The sequence below is a fragment of the Gorilla gorilla genome, chromosome 3, assembly GCF_029281585.2.
Source record: "Gorilla gorilla gorilla isolate KB3781 chromosome 3, NHGRI_mGorGor1-v2.1_pri, whole genome shotgun sequence".
Lineage (NCBI taxonomy): Eukaryota > Metazoa > Chordata > Mammalia > Primates > Hominidae > Gorilla > Gorilla gorilla.
The window spans coordinates 161642435-161666868 of NC_073227.2; the positions used below are offsets into that span (position 1 = coordinate 161642435).

The window sequence follows — 24434 nt, forward strand, 5'->3', positions numbered from 1 at the left end:
TCCAGAAAATGGATGGAATGTAACTTTTCACAAATACAAAATTATTTCATTTTCTAAACGTAAGGGACACCCCTCTATAAAAATAACAGTCCCTCCCCACTCCCACCCCTACATCTCCTTCTAATTATAAAATGGTAGAACCATCTCAGATTACTAATGTGAAAGCAGGAAGTAAATATATTATGTACATGTACAAAACACATCAGTATTTCACACCATTTACATTCATATGAAAGAAGTCTTTTTATTGATCTTCCTTTGCAATTTCACAAGAATAAAGTTGAGATAACTTACAAAAACAAGAGTCCCTTGCTTATAACTGCACAAACATTCTAGCCAGAGGCATCTTCTTTGCAAACAGAGCAACATTATCCTTCAACATTTTGCAGAAGTAAGGGCTGCCGACAGTGAGAAGATCTGTGGGGTCTCCTTCAACTTTTTAGAGTTTGTGACACTCTTTCCTCATTTGATAAACGTAGACCAAATTCTCAACTACCGAAGAAATTGTATGATGAAAGGCAAGTAACTGGTTGTTGAATTCGTGACCCAAGTCAAATTAATCTGCTGCAAGAATAATTGCGATTACTCCAGCAGAGGGCACTCTGCTCCTTGCAATAACATCCTACTGAACAGTAAGTACCATAGATGCCAACACAAATTCAGACCGAAAAGTCCATGTATGTGTTAGTTCTTCAACTGCTCTACTATACCCATTAGTACAGGCAACAGTTTTGTATCGTCTTCGAAAGAGCAGGATATACTATATTTAGCTAGCTCTTATACATGAAAATTCTTTGGCTATTTAAAATCTTCACATTCTCAAAGAGAACAATGTTCTGAGTTCAGTAAAGCGCTAGATTTGTTGGAAAGTTTTGAAGAAAAGGGGACTAAACACTAGACTTTAAAGATGGTGTGGTACTAAGGCCGCAATTCATTTTTTAGATTTCGGGATTTAGTAAGGTCAATCAACAGTCTGCAAGAGAAAACCCCATAAGGTTTAATGGTTTCATTCAACCATGCAACCCACCTTCGCCTTTATTTATGAGAACATTAGGAGAAAATTCAACTAGTCAATGGAAGAAACATGTGTTCATTTGGATGGTGATCAGTCTTTGGTTTATAGAGCACACATGGTCCCCACATTTCCCTGCTTCTCCAAGCCTGTCACTTCACTAAGGATAACAGACCACAGATATTCTGCCAAGCAATCACTTTGGGTAATTCAGATTAAGCGCCCTTCTCTAAGGATTTTTCTCCCTCACTGTGTTCAGACATTGCAGACCTCTTAATAGACGTGTATATTTTTGTCTTATCATTATCATCGGCAAATATTTATCAGGTGGCCACAGAGCAAATGGCTCTGTATTAAGTGCAAACGTCAGTGGTAGCACAGAATTAGGAGATCTTTGATCACTGAAATTCCTGAAAAAGCCACGTGATTATGAAGCACTCAAGGCAGGTGAAGAGAGATGTGACTGACCTCAGCAGGTTCTTGTAGAACAAGCAGGATTGCAATCAAATTGCTCGATATTAAGGGGCCACGTCTAGCATCTGGACTTGCTTCATTAGTTCTGGGATGATAATTTGGTGTCAATAAAAGGTGTAGAGTGGAAGAGTGTGGCTATTGATCTGTGGGTCTTTAAAAATTAATGTTCCTATTACACAGGGTCTGGGGTTGAGTGAGGACAAAAGGAGGGAAAAGGAAGAGCTAAGGGATGATGAGAAACTCATATTAGCTTCTTAGAATTAATTTATTTTTCAGGCAATCCAGATCTTCTTTGCAATCATGAGTATTTTAACTCATGAGTATTTAATTCCTTAAAAATATAAACTCCCCAAAACCCAGGTCAGCTCTAAACCTAGGGATGAGCATTTACTTGGGGACAGCACGCACATTTTGTTAAGCACAGAAGCTTTCCAGCCCTGCTTTGACCAGCTCCCTGATCAGAGATCCTGCCATCCTCTTTTCTTACTTCCTGCAGGGTGACACTCCCATCCCATTTTAACTGCCAACATCAAACGTATTCATCCATGCAATGGCATGGATGAAGGATCTCGGTGGCCAAGAGCACTGCATGAAGAACCATGCATCCCCATCTTAAGAGGGTAGTCTCTTCGTGTCTCTTTGTCAGTCTTCAGGAATTAGTGGCCCTCAGATCACTTACGATGAGCAAGCACTTGTGCTAAGTAGTTAGGAAGAATGGGCATTCCATCAGGTACAGTATACAAGTTTTTCCAAGAAATCCTAACCCTGGGGGCTCAGGCGAATGAGGAGGGTCAAATGCTGAGGGTGGGAGAAAGCAGATCTAGACAGCATTCTGGAATTGTTGCTTTGCCATTATTTGCCCAGGAAACATTTATGGCAAGGAAGCCTGAAAACATGGCAATGGTTGTAAGATGGGTTGCGATACAACTGGTGATGTGAGAAGTGAAAATGAAACTGACTCCTTTAGGGAGGACATTGGTTTATAGTAAACTGGTTTGCCTCATCAGAAGTGAATATGGATATTGCTACACAATAAAAAGAGGAAAAACACCAACAACAGTAACAATGGTAATCACGATAATGATAATGACTCTGTAGGTATAGAACCTCCAGTTTTTTGTGTTCTGAAGGTTATTTCAGAGTTTCTTGCAAGAGAGAAAACAAATCAGAAAAAAAGGGGAAGAGAGAAGATGGGAAAATAATTTATGTATGGGTATACAAAGTAAGATATAGGCAGTCAGAGAAAAACAGATACAGACAGAAAAGGAAAAGAAACTTAAGTGAGAGAAGATATAAAAATGCTACTGGAAATTGCCTCTGTGGCCTTAGTACCAGAAAAGACTGGGCTCTCGCTCCACAGAGGGAGTGACTCCATATCCCAGATTTTTTGAAAAGTTTTGATTTAAGGATTTTTTTTAAGTCAGGGTGACACATTCAGTGGATAACTAAATGTCATTTAATTTTTTATGCTCTGCAAAAATATCCATCTAAACAAAACTCATAAATAAGAAAGAATCCTATGTTAGATCACTGGCATTGATTTGGTTTTGAGAGTATGGTAGCCTCAGGGATGTCACGGCAGTAACTGAAATGGCCACTGGGCATGGTGAGTTTTGAAATGACCAAACCCAGATCTATGAATTTCCAGGATATTTCACCAGGATGAAGGAAATGTTAAAAACAAGAAAATACAAAACAAAACAAAATGAACATTTTTGGACAGAGCTTTGCCTCCACGATTCTGATCATTACCATGTGATGTCAAAAATGGGTAGGTACCTTTGCCGCTTTTAATTTTCTGCCTTCTCCAGACTCTACCTCTCCCTGTGTAGATGACCAGAGTTGACACTGCAGGGGATATCTAACCCTAGAGATTAAGTCAATGTTCAAAAGCTGTATTCATAGTCAGGGCTCAGCTCTTCCAAAGGGACTAGCCACATAGGAGGTAGCAGTTCCTAAAGGTGACCCTAAATTATTTTGAGTGAATGCAAATGCTCCTTTTCTTCCCCATAGCATTGGGGTGGCAGGTGGATGCTGACTTGGAGTAAAATGCTGGCTGTTGGAGGTGGTCATAATTCACCAAGTAGAGACCGGATGATCACAGGCCCCCAAAGATTCTTTTTCAAGAAGGCCACATAAAGTCTTGCATTTGGAGTCAATATTTCTCATTCTTTCCTCCCAAGTTCGTGAGTTTTCACTACAGCTGTGGGACTGGGGGACACTGGGAAAGGACTTTCACCAACCATGAAGAAGAAGAAGGGGTTGAGGTAAAGTTGGGTGATTTCAGTCTGGAGTTCTCTTTGGCTCCTAAGTGCCACATATCAGTCTGAGGGTTTGCCATAGAAGTGAGGGGTATAATTTTGTTTCAGCACCAAATCAGCATGGTTTGTGTGAGTTTTAAGTAACAACTGGTCAGAGGAGTAACAACAAATGGTCATGGACATCAATGATATGGTTAGAAAGTTCAAGCAGAAATTTTAAAAAGGGTGCCTGAATCTTTATTCACTACAAAATAAATGGACCTCTGGGCCTCTCATTAGGCGACTTGGGTGGTGTCCAGTTCTCCCTGGAGGTAATTAAGGTTTTAACCTTCTTTTCTTTTGTAAGGGTCAGGGAATCTTGTGAGAATACTGGAGGAACTCTAGACCTGCATTGTCCAATTGGCAGCCACTAGCCACATGTGACTATCCAAACTGAGAGGTGCTGTGAGTGTAAAAGACACAATGGATTTAGAAGACTTAGTACACAAAAGCATGTAAAACATGTCGTTAATTTACATTAGTGACATGTTGAAACAATATTAGGTTAAAGTACATGATTAAAATTATCTTTACCTGTTTCTTTTTACACTTTAAAATGTGGCTAGTAGAAAATTTAAAATTATGTCTGTGACTTGCATTACGTTTCTGTTGGACAGTGCTAGTCTAGACTCTTGCTATAGAAAAATGCACATCTGCAAATACACATACAGTTTGCATTTGCTTCTAGAGGGTACACACACCCTCTGACACTCATCTGTAGACTACCGGGTCTCCAAGTCAGTCTCTTCTTTGGGGGAGGTAAAGAAGGCTATAAGGAAGGGCTGTTCCCCTTTCTTCTGAAAGAGAAACTTTCTGGTTAAGGTTTTTTTTTTTTCTTTTTCTTTTTTTTTTTTTTTAAACTATCAAAGCTACGGGAAAATCCTCCAGAAACAAACTTTGGTAAGTAGTGAATGGCAAAGGCTCAGGGGGTTTGCAGCAGGACCTCCTTGGGGTCAGATCTGCAAGCCTCGGGTTGGCCTTTCGGACCCCTCATCGTCTATGAGGCATCCTGTAAGTGCAGCTGTGGCCAGGGCTTGCATATGCAATCAATTCCTGATTCACCTAGTTCTTGGCAGGAAGAGAAAATACTCGTTAATCAGAGGACTAAACAATCCAAAGCGCATTCTCTCTCTGAGAATGGAATATAATTTATATTTCTGTTGCTATTGAATTATCCTTCTAATTCCACTGGACTAAACTTAATACCAGTAATACTAAAATTTGTTTTGGGCAAAGCCGACTGAAGGAGGAGTCAGTGGCGCAAGCCTATGCTGACTGTGAAAAATAAACACCTTTGAGATCAAGAATCCCACAGTGAGAGCTAGGATTTGAAGGTATCCAGAGATTGCAGACTCTGTGACTAACAGCAATTTTTAAACAAGGTAAAACAAACCAACTCCTACTTGGACTTAAAACTTCAATCATTTAGATTTTAATTCTCAGCACCATAGTTGTGCCAAGTCTCAAAGGCTGTTATTATATGGTACATGTCAAGTAACTCTACCTCCTCAAGCTACGAAGCCTGATTGCCACAAGTCATAGCTATCTGCAAAAATGGATCCTGCCTCTGAAAGGCTCATCTGTGGTCCTACAGCCAGAGGAGCTTGGGGACTCATGTTATTAAACCCTTCACATTATAGATGAAGAAGCCGAGGCTTAGTAAAGCGTGTGGTTCATCTAGGATTCTCGATTCAGAGCTCTCTTCCTTCCTCCCTGCCTCTTTTCCCACACATAGAGAGTGGATTTCGTTACAGGAAGCATTGGACTCCTAGGGAGATGCGACCTTTCTGAGGGTAATAATCATCTGCCTTGCCTTACTGTCTACTTATAAACCATCAAATAGGAAATTGGTAAAGGTGGTGAAAAAAGAGCAGCTAGTATTCTCCGTTGACCTGCACACCATGTTTCAGCAGGCGGCAAGGATTTACCGCAGAACCAAACTCTTTTTGAATGAGTATTAGTCTAATGAGGTGGAAAAGTCCCCATCAATACATAAAAACAACTCAGTGAGAAAAGCTTTCTTTCCTAGTTAATCCAAGCCGCAGCCTGGTGTTTGCCAGCTGTGTAGAGATAAGGTGATCCGTCTGATTGTTCAGAGACGCTATCAATGACCTTAGTCATCTCTGTATCTGGATAGTCTGAATATATTACAAAATTGCCCACTGAAAAAATAGCACATTTCTGTCATAGTTACAAAAGATGAATAAAAACAGAAACAGTTTAAAAACACCATTGGGTTTCAGTATTTACTTGATACCTCTTTTCCTTTCCCTCTTACTTTGTCTATTTCAGTCAGGATAAACGATCTAGCAAATTCTCATGCTGCATACTTTTTGGTTCAAACAATACAGCAAATCACACCTCATTCCTCACTTGGTATCTGGACACACTCAGGGAGGCCTGGGAAGCAATCTGCTAGGGATTCACCTAAATCCTCCCACATGGTCTGGTGAGATTCAACAGAAGTGTGTTGAAATTAAGGTAAAAGCTAGGTGCTACTGCAGCCCCCACTATGTTTGCCATTGGACTTAAAAATGATTGGCTTTTCTCTAAAGCCTCCATTTTTTACAGAACCCACTTACAGAGGTAAGAAAAAAACTGTTCTAGCCCAGGGGAAACCAATCCAACTGGCATTTTGTTTTCAATAGGAAGAAAATGTGGTATCTGGTTTTAAAACCAGCCCTACAACCACCAAAGACTGGATGCCTTGGAGGGGACTTCTGAGTTCAGAATTTCAGCCAAAGACTGTAAGACCCAGAAGAATGAAACGGCTTCCCTAGAGCTCCCTTCTCATGTCACGTGGGCCCTTAATCAAGCCCGGCAAGTGGAAGCAAGTGTGATGTGGCTTAAAATAACCAGCAGTGGCCTCAGCAGATTTAGAGCTTAGTGTTGGGGTCTCTGGCAGCTGGGGTTTTTAAAGGCCCACTTAGAAGAACTTAGATTCTTAATGAAAGCTGGCCTTAGTCCATTTCAGGGTGCTGAGGCACTTCTCAAAGCCATGCACACTTCATGCTGGGAGGTCAAGACCACATATCTCAGAGATGGAATACAAACTGATCATAGCAGGAACTGGTGCTTCTAAACAGAAACCTATACAAAAGCTGGAGTGCATCAAAGGAAAAACAAAGGAATAGATGGAAAGTAAACTACAAATAATCTTTAAAAAAATTGCCAAAGAAATCAAACAACATGCCAAAAACAAGAATGATAAGACATGGAAAGAATTGAAATGAAACTAAGAAATCCTAAAGGTGGCCTTTCAGTCTCTGTTTTAGGAGCTTCTGAAGTGTATGTCTACCTGGACATAGGAGTGGAAACCAGCTTTCAACTTCCCAGCTGCCAAGGCCACAGACTGCCATACAGATGGAGAAACTGCATCCTGATTGACAAGACTTTGGATATTGCTTTTCGTCAGCATTCTTGAACGGAGCGCCCTGGAGTTGCCAAGGTGATCTGGAGGTGTGTGTGTGCCTGGTCCAAGTCTTGGAGCACTCTTCCCTTCCTTTCCCTTGGGTCCTACTATCTCTTTGCTTCTGGATTTGTCCTTTCAAGATTTCACCTCTTCACAGTCCTGGTCAGTGGAAAGTTCTACATCAGACAGTCCAACCTCCATTGCCATGATCAAGGAAATGTCAGAATCGCTGCTTACAGCTGGCTCCTGCTCACCTGGGAGGAGAAAGCAAATTTCACAGTGAACACCGAGCTATGTCTTTGCATGCTGCTTATTTCAGTACAATTGCTTGTAATAACATTTCTTTAAAGGCCAAGAGAAGGTATTAGAAAAATTGGGTATTCTGTAAAAACTCTAGTTAAAGTCTCATCTCACATGGGTCAAAAAGTTAAATGCAAACAAAAGAAACTAGAATAATAAAATATATCATCTAAGGATATGTCTTAGTAGGAAAATATATATCTACCATAAGTTGGGCAAGAAATTCTATTTAGAAAAGTAATTGGGTAATTTACAGAAGAAAAGATTGTTACATATGCGTAACATTTAAAAATGTTAAACACATGTAAAATAAAATCAAAAAGGCATATCAAACTCAGGAATTTGCAAAAAATTTCACAAAGGTTTCTATTCTTAACATATAGAAAGCTTTTAAATCAATAAGAAAAACAGTTCAATAGAAAAATGGACAAAGGTTACCATTACACAACTCACGGAAGAGTGTAATATAAATGACCAATACATATAAGGTAAAAATAAGATATCCTCTTTTGTCTATGTAATCTTCACTCTTTAAAAAAGACAAGATAATATTACAGTTAAGGGTACACTGAGGTAGGTAGGTACATGATACATTGCATATAGAACTGTAAAATTTTCACTCAGTAATTTCATTTCCAGGATGTATTATAGAGAAATAACTGGAGATGCAAAACTATTCAATTAAGCATGATTTACAGTAGCAAAACATTGCAAGTAACTTAGAGACCAACAATAGAGAATATCTGAATAAACCTATTACTTCTAAAGGACAATGTTGTTATAACCATTAAAATGACGTTTTCAAAGAATTTGTAGTTACATGAGAAGACGTTCACAGTATACTGTTAAGTGAAAACAGAAATATTTAAAGCTTTGTATGCAATGGGGTCAACAGAGAAAGTTAAATGGAAGCAAAGAAACCAAAAATGCTAACGAGAGTCATCCCTAGTGTTGGGATTTATATTCATTTTCTGTTAACATTTTTTTTCAGTTCTCCCAAATACTCTTCAATGAACATACATCACTTACTCATTCAAGACATTATCTACCATGTCCCTACTGCACACTAAGGATTATGCTAGAGGCTATGGATATAGGGGAGAGTAAGACAATCCCTATCCTGAAGGAGCTCATTGTCTGGTGGGCAGGTTGACCATTCACTAGGCAATTACAACACAGTGAGATAAGCACCAGGATGGAAGATGTACCAGGTATTACAGGAGCAGGTAAGAGGGCTATGTAACCATATACTGGGTGCAATGTCTAAACTGAGTCCTAAAGGATAATCTGTATTATAGCCAGATGAATAAGAAGAAATAATCCTTTAAGCAACAGCATGTACAGATGGCTGGAGGTGATAGGGAGCTGTGGGCAGGCAGATATCAGAGGGTTTTTAATTTGACTGGAATGCAGAATCAAGCTAGGGAATATGGACAGAGGAGGCCAGAGAGCTGAGCTGCATAAAGGCAGCTTTCAACCCAAAAGGTCTTGTACTTTCTCTTACTTTGCAGAAGAAATATGCAATTAAAAAAACCAACAAAAATGTATAAGTACTAAAGAATAATAATGGTTATAATACTTTTGTTCTGATAATCACTAATGTAATTTTTTCATGTTGTGGCATAGTTAAGAAAAATACCTGAGTTTCATGAAGGACAGTGAATTCCTAAGATGTTTTCAAGGAGACAAATAAGAGAACTAACAAAGAATTATGGCCTGAAGAATCAGTTTTATAGAAATGGGGTATTTCACAGGGAAATATCCAACCTGAAGACTTAGCTCTTATCCGTTTCCTAGATCCATAATTGCAAGAAGTTCATAGCAATGTGTAACAGACCAATGGTTAAATGAAAACCCTGGAAGCAGCTCTGTAAAGATACAAGTCTTTGGTATTTAAAAACAGTGGCATTCAACAAATAGTCAAGAAAACTAGTCATTTAGAAAAAAGTGAAACTGGATCTGTGCCTCACACTTCACTACAAAATACATTCTAAGCTTGCTATATATGATCTCCCATCTTCATTTTGTGCGTGTATGTGTGTGTCTGTGTGTGTGTGCACTTCCTTTTCATTTATCTTCTCCAGAGCCACCTGGTGCCTTTGATCCCTGACCTTCGGGAAATTCTCAAGTGCAAATTGTGGTGGTTCTCCCTTTCCCCATGCCTGATTTGTGCTTGTTTTCTCACCAGGGTCGTGGCGTGCTGTTGTGCAGGGTGTGTACAGCACCACTCCAGAGCACAGCTTCACTCTGGAGTCTGAGTGAGCAGTGGCTCCTGAAGTGGGGCAGGACACAACCCACACAGCCGGATGCAGGGGCTTGCTGTGTCTCCAGTCTACTAAGTCATGGACCACTCATCTGTTTTTTGCAGTTGCCTAAATTTTGTTATTGTCTCTTCTTGCATTTTCCCTGTCCATGTCGTGCTCTGTCTTTAAAAAAAAATCCCTTCACTGTGGTTTTTGTGGAATTTCAGGAGAGACTGGGAGTAGCTTCATATGGCAGGTCCGCTCTTTTTATTCAGTGCTCTCCTTAAACATCATTTTTACAAGAAGAATTCTCTCTCTCTCTCTCTCTCTCTCTCTCTCTCTCTCTCTCTATATATATATATATATATACACACACACACACTTTATACTTATGAGAACTGGGAATCTATCTTACTTGATACTATATTCTAGTGTCTGCTATTAGTAACTGCATGTGTTATTTTGTAAAAATTGTTTTTCTCCTTTAGGGCTAAAGTTTAATTGCCTAGAAAATGAGAATTTGGACTGGATACATTAGAGTCCTTTCCAGTTGTTGTTTATGCATGTTTATGTGTTGATGCCAATCTAGTAAGGGCCTCCTACATAGTGGGTTCCTGATGAATAATTATTAGATAGAATGACCACTGAGAAACAAAGTTGCCTTTTTTACAATTCTTCAAATTGTTTTTATTTTTGAATTTTTCTTAATATAAAAGGCCTGCTATTGTATATTTAGTACAAGTATACACGAATGGGAGAATTCCCACTTGGAGGTGTAATGAAAGCTGAAATCTTATTCCTGGAGATAAAAAATGAGAGCTGTACTTTATAGGGAATTAAATTTCCACTTCTTTTCTTGCAGTGGCCCGTCAATCAACTCAGCTCACAGGAAGCCAAAATTTTCAGCTCACAATTAAACTGGAAGTCAACCAAAGAACTCATCATGGAATGAATTTATGACTTTCATATGGGTGCAGCAAAAAAAAAAAAAAATAGCACAGATAAAGAGCTGACTTAGTTACAGTTCTATAGAGACAGAACTCACTGCTACCTACAGTGGCAGCTTCTCACCTTCATTCTGGCTTTGCAGCCACCAGCCTCAGCAGATTCCATAGATTCATTCACACCTTGGTTTTTTCTAAATGGGAGTGTGTGAACTGAAAGAAAAAGGGGCCACAGGGACTGATGTAACTATGAGCTGCTGAATTCATGGTGCTACTTTGGAAATTAAGACTTTACAGTGCAAGGCAAAGGTGAATTCAAATAAATGAAAATAGAGAAATTTACAAAAATGGTTCAATTTTTATGATATAACATTGCACCAATATCATCTAATCATTTTCCATTTAAAAACTTGTTTTTAAAATAATCTGAGGATGTGAAATTATTCTAAGTATGTTCTATGTTTTTAATCAAACTTGGTTTGTTCCATAATTTTTAAGTTTTTATAATTTAATCAAGGCAGATGTTTTACTTTGAGGCTACAGTAATACGAATGAAAACTTTGTCAGCAAAATATTTAGAAGGTTTTCTGTAGGTGGTACTAATTGGGGACTATAAGTAGCTATTAGCAACATAAATGTCGACTGAATTTGCCTCCTTCTCTGCAAAAACTAACAAAAACTAATGTAAAAGTAATATTAGCCCTCATTTGATACAACCACTCTTTGATGTAGGTATTTTTATTCCAGTTTATAGAGGAAAAATACTTTTAGTCCACTTGACATAGTAGGATCATATCTATTTGATATACTGTCTTCTTTTGGTTGTCACATACTGTAAAACATTGAGAGATTTAAACAGGAGGTAATCTGATTTGTCTAACATTTTAAGAGGTCACTCTTGCTGTTACAAGAAAAATATTGGCAGGACAATGGGCAGAAGGAATCCAGTTAGGAAACTATTACAGCAGAACAGATGAAACATGGTGGCTTATTGTGGTGATAAGCGTGGAGATAAGGGGACAAATCAAAGAATGATTTTTGGATGAAAGATCGACAGGAAATGATGGACTAGCCAAGGGCAGTAAAAGAGAAAGTAGAGAAAAAATCCCATGTTTTTTGAGCCATACAGATGCCATTTATTGAGCCAGAGAAACTGGAGAAGAAGCAGGTGTTAGAACTACATCAAGAGTTCAGGTTTGCATATGCTATGTTTGAGATGCTCACAAGACATCCAAGGTTGATGTGGAGTTGGCAGCTAGATACTTGAGTCTGGAGTTTAGAGGAGAGGCCATGACTCTCAATACATTTGGAAGCCTTCAGTACAGAGAAGGTATTTTAAACCACAGAAGAGATGAGAGGTTTTTGTTTTTGTTTTAATAGGAAGTGATTGTAGCATGAGAAGATAAGGCCAGGGACAGAACTTGAAGAAACCCAAACACCTAGAGCGAAAGACCCAAACTGGTGACCCTTGATGATGTTTTGTTTGGCCTGAACAATGTTTTGTTTTGTTTCAAATGTGAATTAGTTGCCAATATTTGCAAGTCAGGACATTTCACATACAAATTTATATTTGAAATTTGGCTTCGAAAAAGGAAGATACGGTAATACCTGTCTGATTCCCAGATGGACACCACTGGTGGGAGCTGAGAAAGAGCTGTGCCATTAGCCCAAGGAACACAGGCTCCAGGTCATCACAGTCACCAAATGGGCTACATCAGTGGTTCACACTGCTTGCCTGGCCTGTGCAGACATTTATTTGAGTTTGAAATCTCATAAGAGGAGAGCAGAAGAACAGCAGAGGAAAGTAATCCCCCCAAAGAGCCTGAAAATTGCCAGGGATGGTAACAGGAAAACTAGAAGAATATAGTGTCATTGATTCATTTCCTCATTTTCCTTTAAATATACTCCTTCATCTTTTATAAATAAAATCCATACCCAAGGAAAAGAGAGACTATAGTATTACTGGATTGGCTGGGGTGGACTTAAAGACTGATCCCAAGTCATCTCATTTTCTGTCTTCAATCTTCTTATCACAATGTTACAGAGTGTCTGATTAGATGGAGCAGAAAATACTGTATTTTATTTTTTTATTTTTGAGACAGGGTCTCTCCCTGTCACCCAAGCTGAGTGCAGTGGCATGATCTCAGCTCAGTGCACCCTCTGCCTCACAGCTGAAGCCATCCTCCCACCTCAGTCTCCCAAGTAGCTGGGACCACATACGTGTCCCACCACGCCCAGCTAATTTTTGCATTTTTTGTAAAGACAGGGTTTCATTGTTGCCTAGGCTGGTGTTGAACTCCTGGGCTCAAGTAATCCTCCTGCCTTGCCCTGCCAAAGTTCTGGGATTACAGGCATGAGCCACCATGCCCAGCCTATTCTATTTTAAATGCAGCTTTGTGACCTACTTTGTTCTCAAAACTATTGCTTTAATATACTTCCACTTTAATTCTGAGTAAAATCCATCAGTAGCCTAAACTGTGGTTAACCAAATAATTCTCAGTGGTGGTGTTTATTAATTCCATTTATTCCATAAATTATTGATATCTTTGGTTTATCTCTTTCCTCTTAAATACATAAAATGTTACCTAAAGACTCACAAGTTTCCCTTTGTGAAACAGGCATTGCAGTTGTAGTTCTGCTGTGGTTTTGATATAATTGTCGATAACAGTGGGCCTCATGACTGTTCAAGTTCTTTCCAACCCTGAGAAGACAAGACTCTGAAATCTGCCCTATTCAGTGGTGGGCATATCCAGGGCCTTTATCAATTTCCTGGCTCAAGCTCATTCCATTATCAGTGTTCCCATGTCAGGATCCTGCTGCATTTCTTCATAAAGAGGAAGCACTTGGTAAATATTTCTAGAATTGAGATAAAATTGTAGTTGCTTTCTGGCCACATAGGAAAGTTTTTTATTTTAAGAACTAATAACAGTATTAATGCTTACTGAGTACTTAGTCCATGCCAAGAACTATGCTTTATTTTTTTGAGACTGGGTTTCGCTCTCTCGCCCAGGCTGGAGCTTAGTGGTGCAATCATAGCTCACTGGAGTTTTACTCTGCCACCTAGGCTGGAATGCAGTGGCACAGTCTCGGCTCACGGCAGCCTCTGCCTCCTGGGTTCAAGCGATTCTTCTGCCTCAGCCTCCTGAATAGCTGGGACTACAGGCATCTGCCATGACACCTGTGTAGCCTCTATCTTGAGCAATTCTCCTGCCTCAGTCTGTTGAGTAGCTGATTTTATTTTATTTTTTTAAAGTAGAGACAAGGTCTCACTATGTTGACTGGGCTGGTCTTGAACTTCTGATCTCAAGGAATCCTCCCTCCTTGGCCTCCCAAAATGCTGGGATTACAGACATAAGCCACCATGCCCAGCCTATGCTAAGTTCTTTAAATAATTTAATATTCTTAATTAACTATGACATGGAAAGTATTACTATTTCCATTTTCAGGTAATAAAACCAAGGCTCAAAAAGGTTTAAAATTCCACAGCTTACATAATAGTAAGAGTTGGAAACAGAATTCAAATCCTGGTTTTATCTGACTCCAGAGTCCATGAACTTGACAATAATTCCTTTTTTTTTTTTTTTTTTTTTTTTTTTGGTGAGTGACAGGGTCTTGCTCTATCACCCAGGCTGGAGTGCAGTGGGGTGATCATAGTTCACAGCAACCTTGAACTCCTGGGCTCAAGCAAGCTTCTCACTTCAGCCTTCTAAGTAGCTGGGGCTACCTATTGGCATGCACCACCCATATCTGGCTAATTAAAATATTTTTTTTCATAGAGATGGAGTCTCACGATGTTGCCCAGGCTGGCTTTGAATTCCCGGCTTCAAGCCGTCCTCCCACCTTGGTCTCCAAAGCACCAGGATTACAGGGGTGAGCCACCATACCTGGCCCATAATCTGTTCTTGAGTTGAGATTCTTAACCTAAGGATTAGTGATTTGCAGGGTGGGGCTGGGGGGATTAGGCATTTAAAATTACATACACACTTTTGTAGCTACATATAGGCCTTTTCCCGGTAGTTTTCATCAGATTCTCAAACTCACGAAAGGCTAAGAACCGTTCACTTAAATGATTTTGCATCCCTGGTGAATTGGATAACACATTACAGTAAGCAACAGAATGGCTTGGTTTTGTTTGTGTTTTTTTTTTAATGCATATTTTGGTTTACATTCCACTAGCTATGTGTTCTATTAACTTGACATGATAGTTTTCACACGAAGTCACTGCTTTCCTACTTAATTGTTTCTTTATGGTGGTTATTCAAAGCTAAAGCAGAAAACTATCCTTCCCTGAATGAGGTTTATTTACTCACTCTACTGCCTGTCTTATGAAAGAAGGAACAGACCAGCAGCAGGCTGGCATAAGTCCTCCTCTGTTAGGAATTAACAAACATTGCCCTCAGAATAAGTGCTCTCTGTTTTGAGAGAAAATAAGGTGGGTTAATATAATCCCCCAGGTGGCCTATTCTCCAGGAGGTCTGGTGTTTGCATGCTGGGAGTTGCTCTGCATTACACAAAAGCTTATTTTTCCTCATGTACTTGAAAAGTAAGGTTTCAAAGAAAAATGGCATCCTTCTGTCCACTGCTACTGATGCTTATCTTCTTGAAAATAGGGCATAATTTCCAATCAACCCTGTATTGTACAAGAGCACTATAGGGAAGGCACTTTCAACCCCATTGGTTGAATTATAATGTTGCTGTCTTTTCATCGCAGAATGTGAAACTCCCTTCAGGCTGGGGCAGTGTCTATATAGCCTATCATTATGTTAGTGGGAAAGTTAATTAGACTTTAAATGCAGCGTGTTTGCAATAAGGAAATGTGTTCCTTTGAATTCTTTTGCTTAGCAAGAATTTCTAAGGAGATAAACTACCTCCCATTTGGTTTATGTTTTCCCATTTATGAGTGGCCTCTGATGTGAGAATGGCAAGGTCTCTGGACCGCTTTCCTCAGAGGGTATGCAATAGGGTAGATACTAATAGCTAGGATGGACTGGCTCCTTCCTACATGCCAGGCATTTTGCCATGCCATTAAATATATCACACGTCACCCTCACAATAATACCGCTATGATGGCTTCACATGTTATAGGTGAGGGTGAGCACATAGAAGATGGAAGAAGTGGGATCTCAACCCAAGTCAGTGAAATTGACAGTTGCACTATTCTGGAATGGCAGAGCTATTAGAGTTCTATTTGGCTGCTATGTTGCTCTTACAGACAAGACTCAGCCACATTTGGAAACCCAGCAGGCTTATGATACAAATTCATCCATTTGGCCAAGTGACTTCTAGAATTGTTCAGATATAACTGACACTTTTGCCTTTTCAATTCCTGTTCCATAATTGCAAATATATACATCTTGTGGTCAAATTAGGAAAATTCTTTCTCACCTTTCAGATGGGGAAGTTTAAAACATTGTTTTTATTTGGATTTGGTGAAGGAGAATTCCCTGTATATTAAATTAGAAGCCTGTATATTAAATTAGATCACATAGTTAGGATTTCACTTTGCTTTTATCTCTTTGCTGTTGGTTTTCTTTCCCTGTGACACTTCACCTAGCAGGGGAAAGATTTTCTCCAACTGCTCAAATTCCTTACTGATTTCCTTGGCAGTTCATTCATTGAGTCATTCCTTGCTAAGTGCCAAAAGAAGAGGCAAAGTGATTTTTACATTAGTTTTACATTAGTTTTTGCAGGGAAGGAGACCAAATCTAGTGCACATTGTGTTGTCAACAGTTTCTTTACAATGCCCAATTAGTACCACCTATAGAGAACCTTAAACATTAAGCATAATATCTGGTAGATGAAAGACTTTTGATGAATGTAAATATGATTGGTATGAAAAAGGAGTGTAAAAGAGAAAGTTGCCAAATGGATTTAGAGAGATAGGCAGATTTCATACATATTTATCCATTTCTGCAACCGTATAAAATTATCTATAGACCCCATTTATTCATTCAACAATTCACTTAATCTTTATTCAACAGATGTTTATTGAATATGTATTAGGTACACAGCACTGCTGATGAGCAGTGTGGAGAAAAGAAAGATGACCTAAATACAGGCTCTGACTTTAAGCTGAATTTGATCTACTAAAAGAGATCAGATTTGTATCCATAGAAATGTAATACAAGGTGACATATGCTAAAAGAGAGGTGTAAATAAAATGTTGAGGAAACAAAAGTGTGGGGAAAATATCACCTCTAAGTGGGTAACCAAGAGGATTCATGAAGTAGGTTACATGTAGGCTGGCAGTGAGATCTGATTAGTATCGGGAAGTATGGAGGTAAGGGGAAATGGAATTCCTTCCAGAAGGGCCAGCATGACTATAGCAATCATCAAAGCAAATTTCAAGGCATGTGGATGGTTTGACTTGCCTGTGGCTTAGTGTATGAAGGATGTGGAATGGTTCAGACAGGTCACTGTGGCTCCTGAAGTGTTGGCTGTGGTTTCAATCAGATCAGAGGGAGAAAGATTCTCTATATCCCCATCAACACTTACTATTTTGTGTTTATTTTTAAATTTTATTTATTTTTAATATTAGTCATCCTAACAGGTTAAGGTGATATCTCATTGTGTTTTTTTTTTTCAACAGAATCTTGTTTTATCACCCAGGCTGGAGTGCAGTGGCACAATCTTGGCTTACCACAACGTTTGCCTCCCAGGCTCAAGCAATTCTTGTGCCTCAGCCTCCCGAGTAGCTGGGATTACAGGTATGCACCACCATGCCCAGCTAATTTTTGTACTTTTAGTAGAGATGGGGTTTTACCATATCAGCCAGGCTGATCTCAACCTCCTGGTCTCAAGTTGATTCACCTGCCCTTGGCCTCCCAAAGTGCTGGGATTACAGGCGTAAACCACCGTGCCTGGCCTCATTGTGGTTTTGATTCACATTTCCCTGATGATCGGTGATGTTAAGTATCTTTTTTATGCTTGTTGGCCATTTGTACTTCTTCTTGGGAAAATTATCTATTCAAGTCCTTTGCCTATTTTTCAATAGGGCTATTTATTCTGTAATTTGAGTTGTAGGAGTTCTTTGTGTATCCTGGATATTAACGCCTTATCAAATATATGGTTTGCAAATATTTTCTCTCATTCTGTAGCTTGTCTTTTCACTCTGTTGACTGTTTACTGTGCAGAAGATTTTAGTGTAATGTAGTCCAATTTGTCTATTTTTGTTTTTGTTGCCTGTGCATTTGGTGTCATTTCCAAGAAATCCTTACCAAATACAATGCCATGAAGCTTTCCCCCTCCTGTTTTCCTCTAGGAGTTTTACAGTTTCAGGTCTTAGATTTAGGTATTTAATTCATTTTGAGTGATTTTTTTGTATGCTTACGCTCTAAGATAAGGGTCCAATTACTTTCTTTTGCAATGTGGACCTCCACTTTTCTCCACACCATTTTTTGACACTATCCTTCCACCACTATGTAGTCTTGGCTCACTGTTGAGGATTATTTGACCATATACATGAGGATCTCTATTCTGTTTTATTGGTCTACATGTCTGTCTTTATGCCAGCACCATATTGTTTTGATTACCATCACTCTGTAATATGTTTTGAAATTAGGAAGTGTGAGGCCTTCAATTTTGTTCATCTTTCTCATGATTGTTTTGGCTATTTGGAGTAAATATGAGTTTTAGGACTGTTTTTCTGTTTCCATACAAAAAAAATGCCATTGGGATTTTGATAAAGATTCCATTGAATTTACAGATTGCTTTGGGTAGTATGGACATTTTAACAACATTGTCTTCCAATCCGTGAACATGGGATATCTTTCCATTTATTTATGTCTTAACTTTTTTAAGCAATGTTTTATAGTTTTCAGTGTACAAGTCTTTCACCTTGTTCATTAAGTTTATTCCTAAGTATTTTACTTTTTTGATGCTATCATAAATGGAACTGTTATCTTAATTTCCTTTCATATTGTTACTGTTCAGAAATTCAACTAATCTTTTATGTTAATTTTGTACCCTGCACTTTGGGAGGCTGAGGCAGAAGGATCACTTCAGTCCAGAAGTTCAAGACCAGCCTGGGTAACATAGCAAGATCATGTCTCTACAGATGAAAAAAAACTAGCCTGGCATGGTGGCACATGCCTGTGGACCCAGCTATTTGGGAGGCTAAACTGGCAGGATTACTTGAGCCCAGGTTGAGGCTCCAGTGAGCTGTGATTGTGCCATTGTACTCCATCCTGTGTGGCAGAGCAAAATCCTGTCTCAAAAAGAAAAAAAAAATTTGCACCTAGAAACTTTGACTTTGCTGAATAGTTTATTAGTTTTAAGAGCATTTGAAATGTGGAATCTTTAAAGTTTTCTACATATAATATCATGTCATTTTGTGAACAGAGATAATTTTATTTCCTCATTTCCAATTTGGATGCTTTTTATTTATTTTTTTCTTTCCTAATTGCTCTGACTAGGACTTCCAGTACTGTGTTTAATAGAAGTGGTAAGAGTGAGCATTCTTGTCTTGTTCCTGATCTTGGAAGAAAAGCTTTCAGTTTTTCACCATCTAGAATGATGTTAGCTGTAGACTTTTCATACTTGGCCTTTCTTATGTTGAGGGAATTCTTTTATTCCTAGTTTGTTGAATATTTTTATTATAAAAGCATGTTGAATTTTTTCAAATGCATTTTCTGCATCAGTTGAGATAATCATGTGATTTTCATTCTTTGTTCTGTTAATGTGGTGTATTACATTGACTGATTTTTTTTGTATACTGAACCATCCTTGCATTCCAGGGATAAATCCCACTTGGTCATGGTGTATAATCTTTTAATGTACTGTTTAAATTGATTTCCTCATATTTTGTCAAAGATTTTTGCATCAATATTTATTGCTTATATTGGTCTGTAATTTTCTTTTCTTGTAGTATCTTTGTCTGGATTTGGTATTATGGTAATACAGGCCTCATAAAACAGTTTAGAAGTGTCCCCTCCTCTCCAGTCTTTTTTTTTTTTTTTTGGAAGTGTTTGAGAAGAACTGTCATAAATTCTTTTTTAAATGTTTGGGATAATTCTCCAATAAAGCCATCTGGTCCTGGGTGTTTTTTTTTTTTTTTTTAAACAAAAGGTCTTTTTATTACTGGTTCAATAACCTTACTAGTGACAGGTTGGTTGAAATTTCCTATTTCTTCATGATTCAGTCATAACAGATTGCATTTGTCTAGGAATTTATACATTTATACATTTCTTCTAGGTTATTCACAGTAGTCTCTTATAATATTTTTTATTTCTTTGGCATTAGTTGTAATGTCTTCTCTTTAATGTCTAACTATTTATTCAAGTCTTCTCTTTATTTTAATTAGTCTAGCTAAGGATCTGTCAATTTGGTTGATCCTTTCAAAACACAAGTTTTGTTGCTTTATTCCATTGTCTTTCTATTCTCTATTTCATTTATATCTGCTCTAATCTTTATTATTCCCTTGAAATTCTGCTAATTTTGAATTTGGTTTGTTTTCTTTTCTCTAGTTCCTTGAGGTATAAAGTTTGGTTCTTTGAGATCTTTCTTTTTTAATGTAGTCATTTATTGATATAAACTTTCCTTTGTACTTTTTTTTTTTTTTTTTAAGACAAGGTCTAGCTGTATGGCACAGGCTGGAATGCAGTAGCATGATCTTGGCTCACTGCAGCCTCCACCTCCTGGGCTCAAGCCATCCTTCCACTTCAGCCTCTCGAGTAGCTGGGACTAGAGGCATACATTATCACATCTGGATAATTTTTGTATTTTTTTGTAGAAATGAGGTTTCACCATTTTGCCCAGGCTGGTCTCAAACTTGTGAGCTCAAGGGATCCATCTGCCTCAGCCTCCCAATGTGCTGGGATTACAAGCATGAGCCACCACACCTGGCCCCTTTGTACTTCTTTTGTTGCCTCCCATAAGCCTTGGTACATTACCTTTTTGTTTTCATTTGTCTCAAGATGTTTTCCAGTTTATCTTCTGATTTCTTCTTTGACCCACTGGTTATACAAGAGAGTGTTGGTTGGGCATGGGGGCTCATGCCTGTAAACTCAGCCCTTTGGGAGGCCAAGGTGGGAGGATTGCTTGAACCCAGGAGTTTGAGACCAGGCTGGGCAACATAATGAGACTATGTCTCTATGAAAAACCAAACAAAGCAAAAGAGCCAAGTGTAGTGACATGTACCTGCAGTCCCAGCTACTCAGGAGGTTGAGGTGGGAGGATATCATGAGCCCAGGAGTTTCAGGCTGCAGTGAGCTATGATCATGTCACTGCATTCTAGGCTGGGTGACAAAGCAAGACTCCATCTCTTTAAAAAAAGAGGATGTTGTTTAATTTCTATATTTTGATGAGCTTTCCAGTTTGCTATTGATTTCTAGTTTCATTTCACTTTGGTTGGAAAAGATATTTGGTATGATTTCAATCTTCTGAAATTTCTTTCTTTTTTATTTTTTTATTTTTATTTTTGAGACAGTCTCACTCTGTTGCCCAGACTGGAGTGCAGTGGTGCAATCTCGGCTCACTGCAAGCTCCACCTCCCAGGTTCACGCCATTCTTCTGCCTCAGCCTCCTGAGTAGCTGGGACTACAGGCACCTGCCACTACGCCCGGCTAATTTTTTGTATTTTTAGTAGAGACGGGGTTTCACCATGTTAGCCAGGATGGTCTTGATCTCCTGACCTCGTGATCCACCCACCTCGGCCTCCCAAAGTGCTGGGATTACAGGCGTGAGCCACTCAATCTTCTTAAATTTCTTAAGACTTGTTTTGTGGCCTAACATGTGATCTATCCTTGAGAATGTTTCATATGCATTTGAGAAAAATGTGTATTCTGCTACTGTTGGGTGGAGTGTCCTGTATATGTCTGTTCGATCCAACTGATCTATAGTATTGCTCTATTCTACTTATGCCTATTGTTCTCAGTCTGGTTTTCTATCTATTTTTGAAAATGGGATATTGAAATCTCTTACTCTTATTGTGTTACTATTTTCCCCTTAAATTCTGTACATATTTGCTTCATATATTTGGGTGCTCTGTTAGGTAAATATATATTAATAATTGTTATATCTTCCTGAATAATTAACCTTTTTATCATTATATAATGACATTCTTTGTCTCTTGTGACAGTTGTTTAGTCTATTTTTTCTGATATGAGCACCTCTGTTCTCTCTGGTTACCATTTGCATGGAACATCTTTTTTCATCTTTTCCCTTTAGCTCAGGTATGTCCTTAAATCTAAAGTGACTGCCTTGTAGACGGCATATAGTTGCCTTTTGTTTTTCATTTATTTAGTCTTTTGATCTGAGAGTTTATTCACAGTTAAAGTAATTACTGATAGGGAAGTACTTATTATTCATTTTATCATTTTCTATGTTGTAGTTATCTCTCTTTTCCCTCTCTTGCTGCCTTCTTGTTAGTTTTGTTCATTTTTTTTTTGTAGTGCTATACTTTGATTTGTTTCTCATTTATCTTTTGTGTACTTTTTTGAGCATTTTCTTTGTGGTTACTATAGAGATGACATAAAACATGTTAGAGTTATAATAATCTGTTTTAAGCAGATAATGTCACATATAAAAACTCTACTCTTATAAATTCCCTTCTACACTAAGTTACTGATGTTATAAATTATATCCTTAGTATATTTTACATCCAATAACATAGTTTTTTTCACCTTTGTCCTTTAAATTCTATACCAGAATTAAAAGAGATTTATGTACCACCATTACAGTATTTATGCACCACCCTATTACAGTATTGTGTATTTGTGTACATATTTACTTTTGCCATTGAGCTTCATGGTGCCATAAGCTTTTGTGTTACTATCTAATGTTCTTTTGTTTCAACTTAAAGAACTCACTTTAGCATTTCTTGTAAGGCAGGTCTAGTGATGACAAACTCTCTCAGCTTTTGTTAATCTGGGAAGTCTTTATTTCCCCTTCAGTTTTGAGGACAGTTTTTCAGTATATAGTATTTTTGGTTGACATTTTTTTCCCTTTTTCTCAGTACTTTAAATATATCATCTCACTCTTTTCTAGCTTATAAGGTTTCTGCTAAGAAATCTGCTGATAATCATATGTAAGCTCCCTTGTGTGTGATGAGCTAATTTTTTCTTGCTGCTTTCAAGATTCTATCTCTGTCTTTGACTTTGGACAATTTGATTGTAATGTGTCTCAGTGTAGACCTCTTTAGGTTTACCATATTTAGAGCTCACTAAACTTCTTGAATTTAGATGTTCATATCTTTCCTTAGATTTGGGAAGCTTTCAGCCATTATGCCTTTGAAGAAGCTCTTTGACCCTTTCTCTCTCCCTTTTTCTTTTAGAACTCTCATGATGCACATATTTGTCCACCTGATGGTACAGCATAAGTCCCTTAGGCTTTCTTTATTGTACTTCACTTTTTTTTTTTTGCCCTTATGACTTGATAATTTCAAGTGACTTTTCCTCAAGTTCACTGATTCTTCCTTCTGTTAATCAAGTCTGCTGTTAATCTCCCTCAGTAAAATTTTCAATTCAGTTACTGTAGTCTTCAACTCTTGAATTTCTGTTTGTTTCTTCTTCATAGTTTTTCTTTGTTGATATTCTCATTTTATTCATACATCATTTTCCTAATTATATCCAGCTGTCTATCTGTGCTCTCCTTTAATTCATTGGGCATCTTTAAGATGATTCTTTTGAAACGATTTATCTGATAATTCATATATCTCCATTTTTTAGGGGTAATTTCTGGATATTTAATTTGTTCCTTTGATTGGGCCATATTTTCCTGTTTCTTTGTACTCCTTTTCATGCTTTGTTGGGACTTCAGTATTTGAATTATCTGCCACTTCTCCCAGTCTTTGCAGTCTGGTTTCATACAGGTACAGGTAGTTCACCAACCAGCCCAGCTAGAGATTCTGGAGATCTCTCAGGCCTTTTCTGAGGATGTGTGCTTTCTGGGTTTTTGTATGTAATCTAATTGCAGAGGTTTGCCGGTTTTACTCAGAAGCTTCCCCAGTGTCTGCATCATTGAAGCCTTTCTGGTGCTATGTAGCAAGCTGTGGTACTGGAGCTCCCCCTTGTGTTTATGTTTGAGACACGTGCTCAACCAAGTCCTCTTCATCACCTTTGTTTTTTTTTGGCCCCTGACCTGCTGCCTTGTTCCTGTCTGTGCTTAGATTTAGGCAAGACAGAAGCCAGTCCCTTAGGTAACACCCCCTCCAAAAGTCAGAATATTAGACATCCCACTTTACAATCACTTTTCTCTTTCTCTGCCTGAGAAGAACTCTGAGTTGGGAGTTTTCTCCAATGGCACCATGCTATACTAGAGGGGAGGGGCTCTGGTGAATGAGTGGGTTCCATGAATTTTCCTCCTGGGCTTCCAAGCACTTGGCTTTGTCCTTGCCTGGAGTGCAGGAACTTCTCAACTTGTTTCTGTTATTTCTTCCAAAGACAATTGGTCTATATACATTTCTTAAGTCCGTTGGTATCTCCATGGAGGAAGGAGGATCTGGGGCTTTCTATTATGCCATCTTCCTCCTGTCACTTCCAAACAGTTTTTTTCAACATGGCTGTACTGTTTTTCCATCTCTACAAGCAGTGTACAAGAGTTTTAGTTTCTCTACATTTTTTCCAACGTCAATCTTTTTTTTTTTTTTTTTTTTTTTTTTTTTTTTTTTTTTTTTGAGACAGAGGCTTGCTCTGTCGCCCAGGCTGGAGTGCAGTGGTGTGACCTCAGCTCACTGCAACCTCTGCCTCCCAGGTTCAAGCAATTCTCCTGCCTCAGCCTCCCAAGTGGCTGGGATTACAGGTACGTGCTATC

General features: G+C 38.5%; 1 protein-coding gene across 2 annotated transcripts in view; it reads right to left on the reverse strand.

Annotated features, from left to right (window-relative positions):
* Positions 1–218: 218 nt before the first annotated feature.
* The window catches only part of RNF150 (ring finger protein 150), a 274961-nt gene continuing 250745 nt past the window's right edge, over positions 219–24434 (reverse strand). For both annotated transcript variants that reach the window (XM_063705557.1, XM_019024916.4), the window contains one exon: positions 219–7452. In XM_063705557.1, the coding sequence (XP_063561627.1) occupies positions 7334–7452 (119 nt within the window). In that variant the 3' untranslated portion in view covers positions 219–7333. The remainder of the gene's footprint in view (positions 7453–24434) is intronic.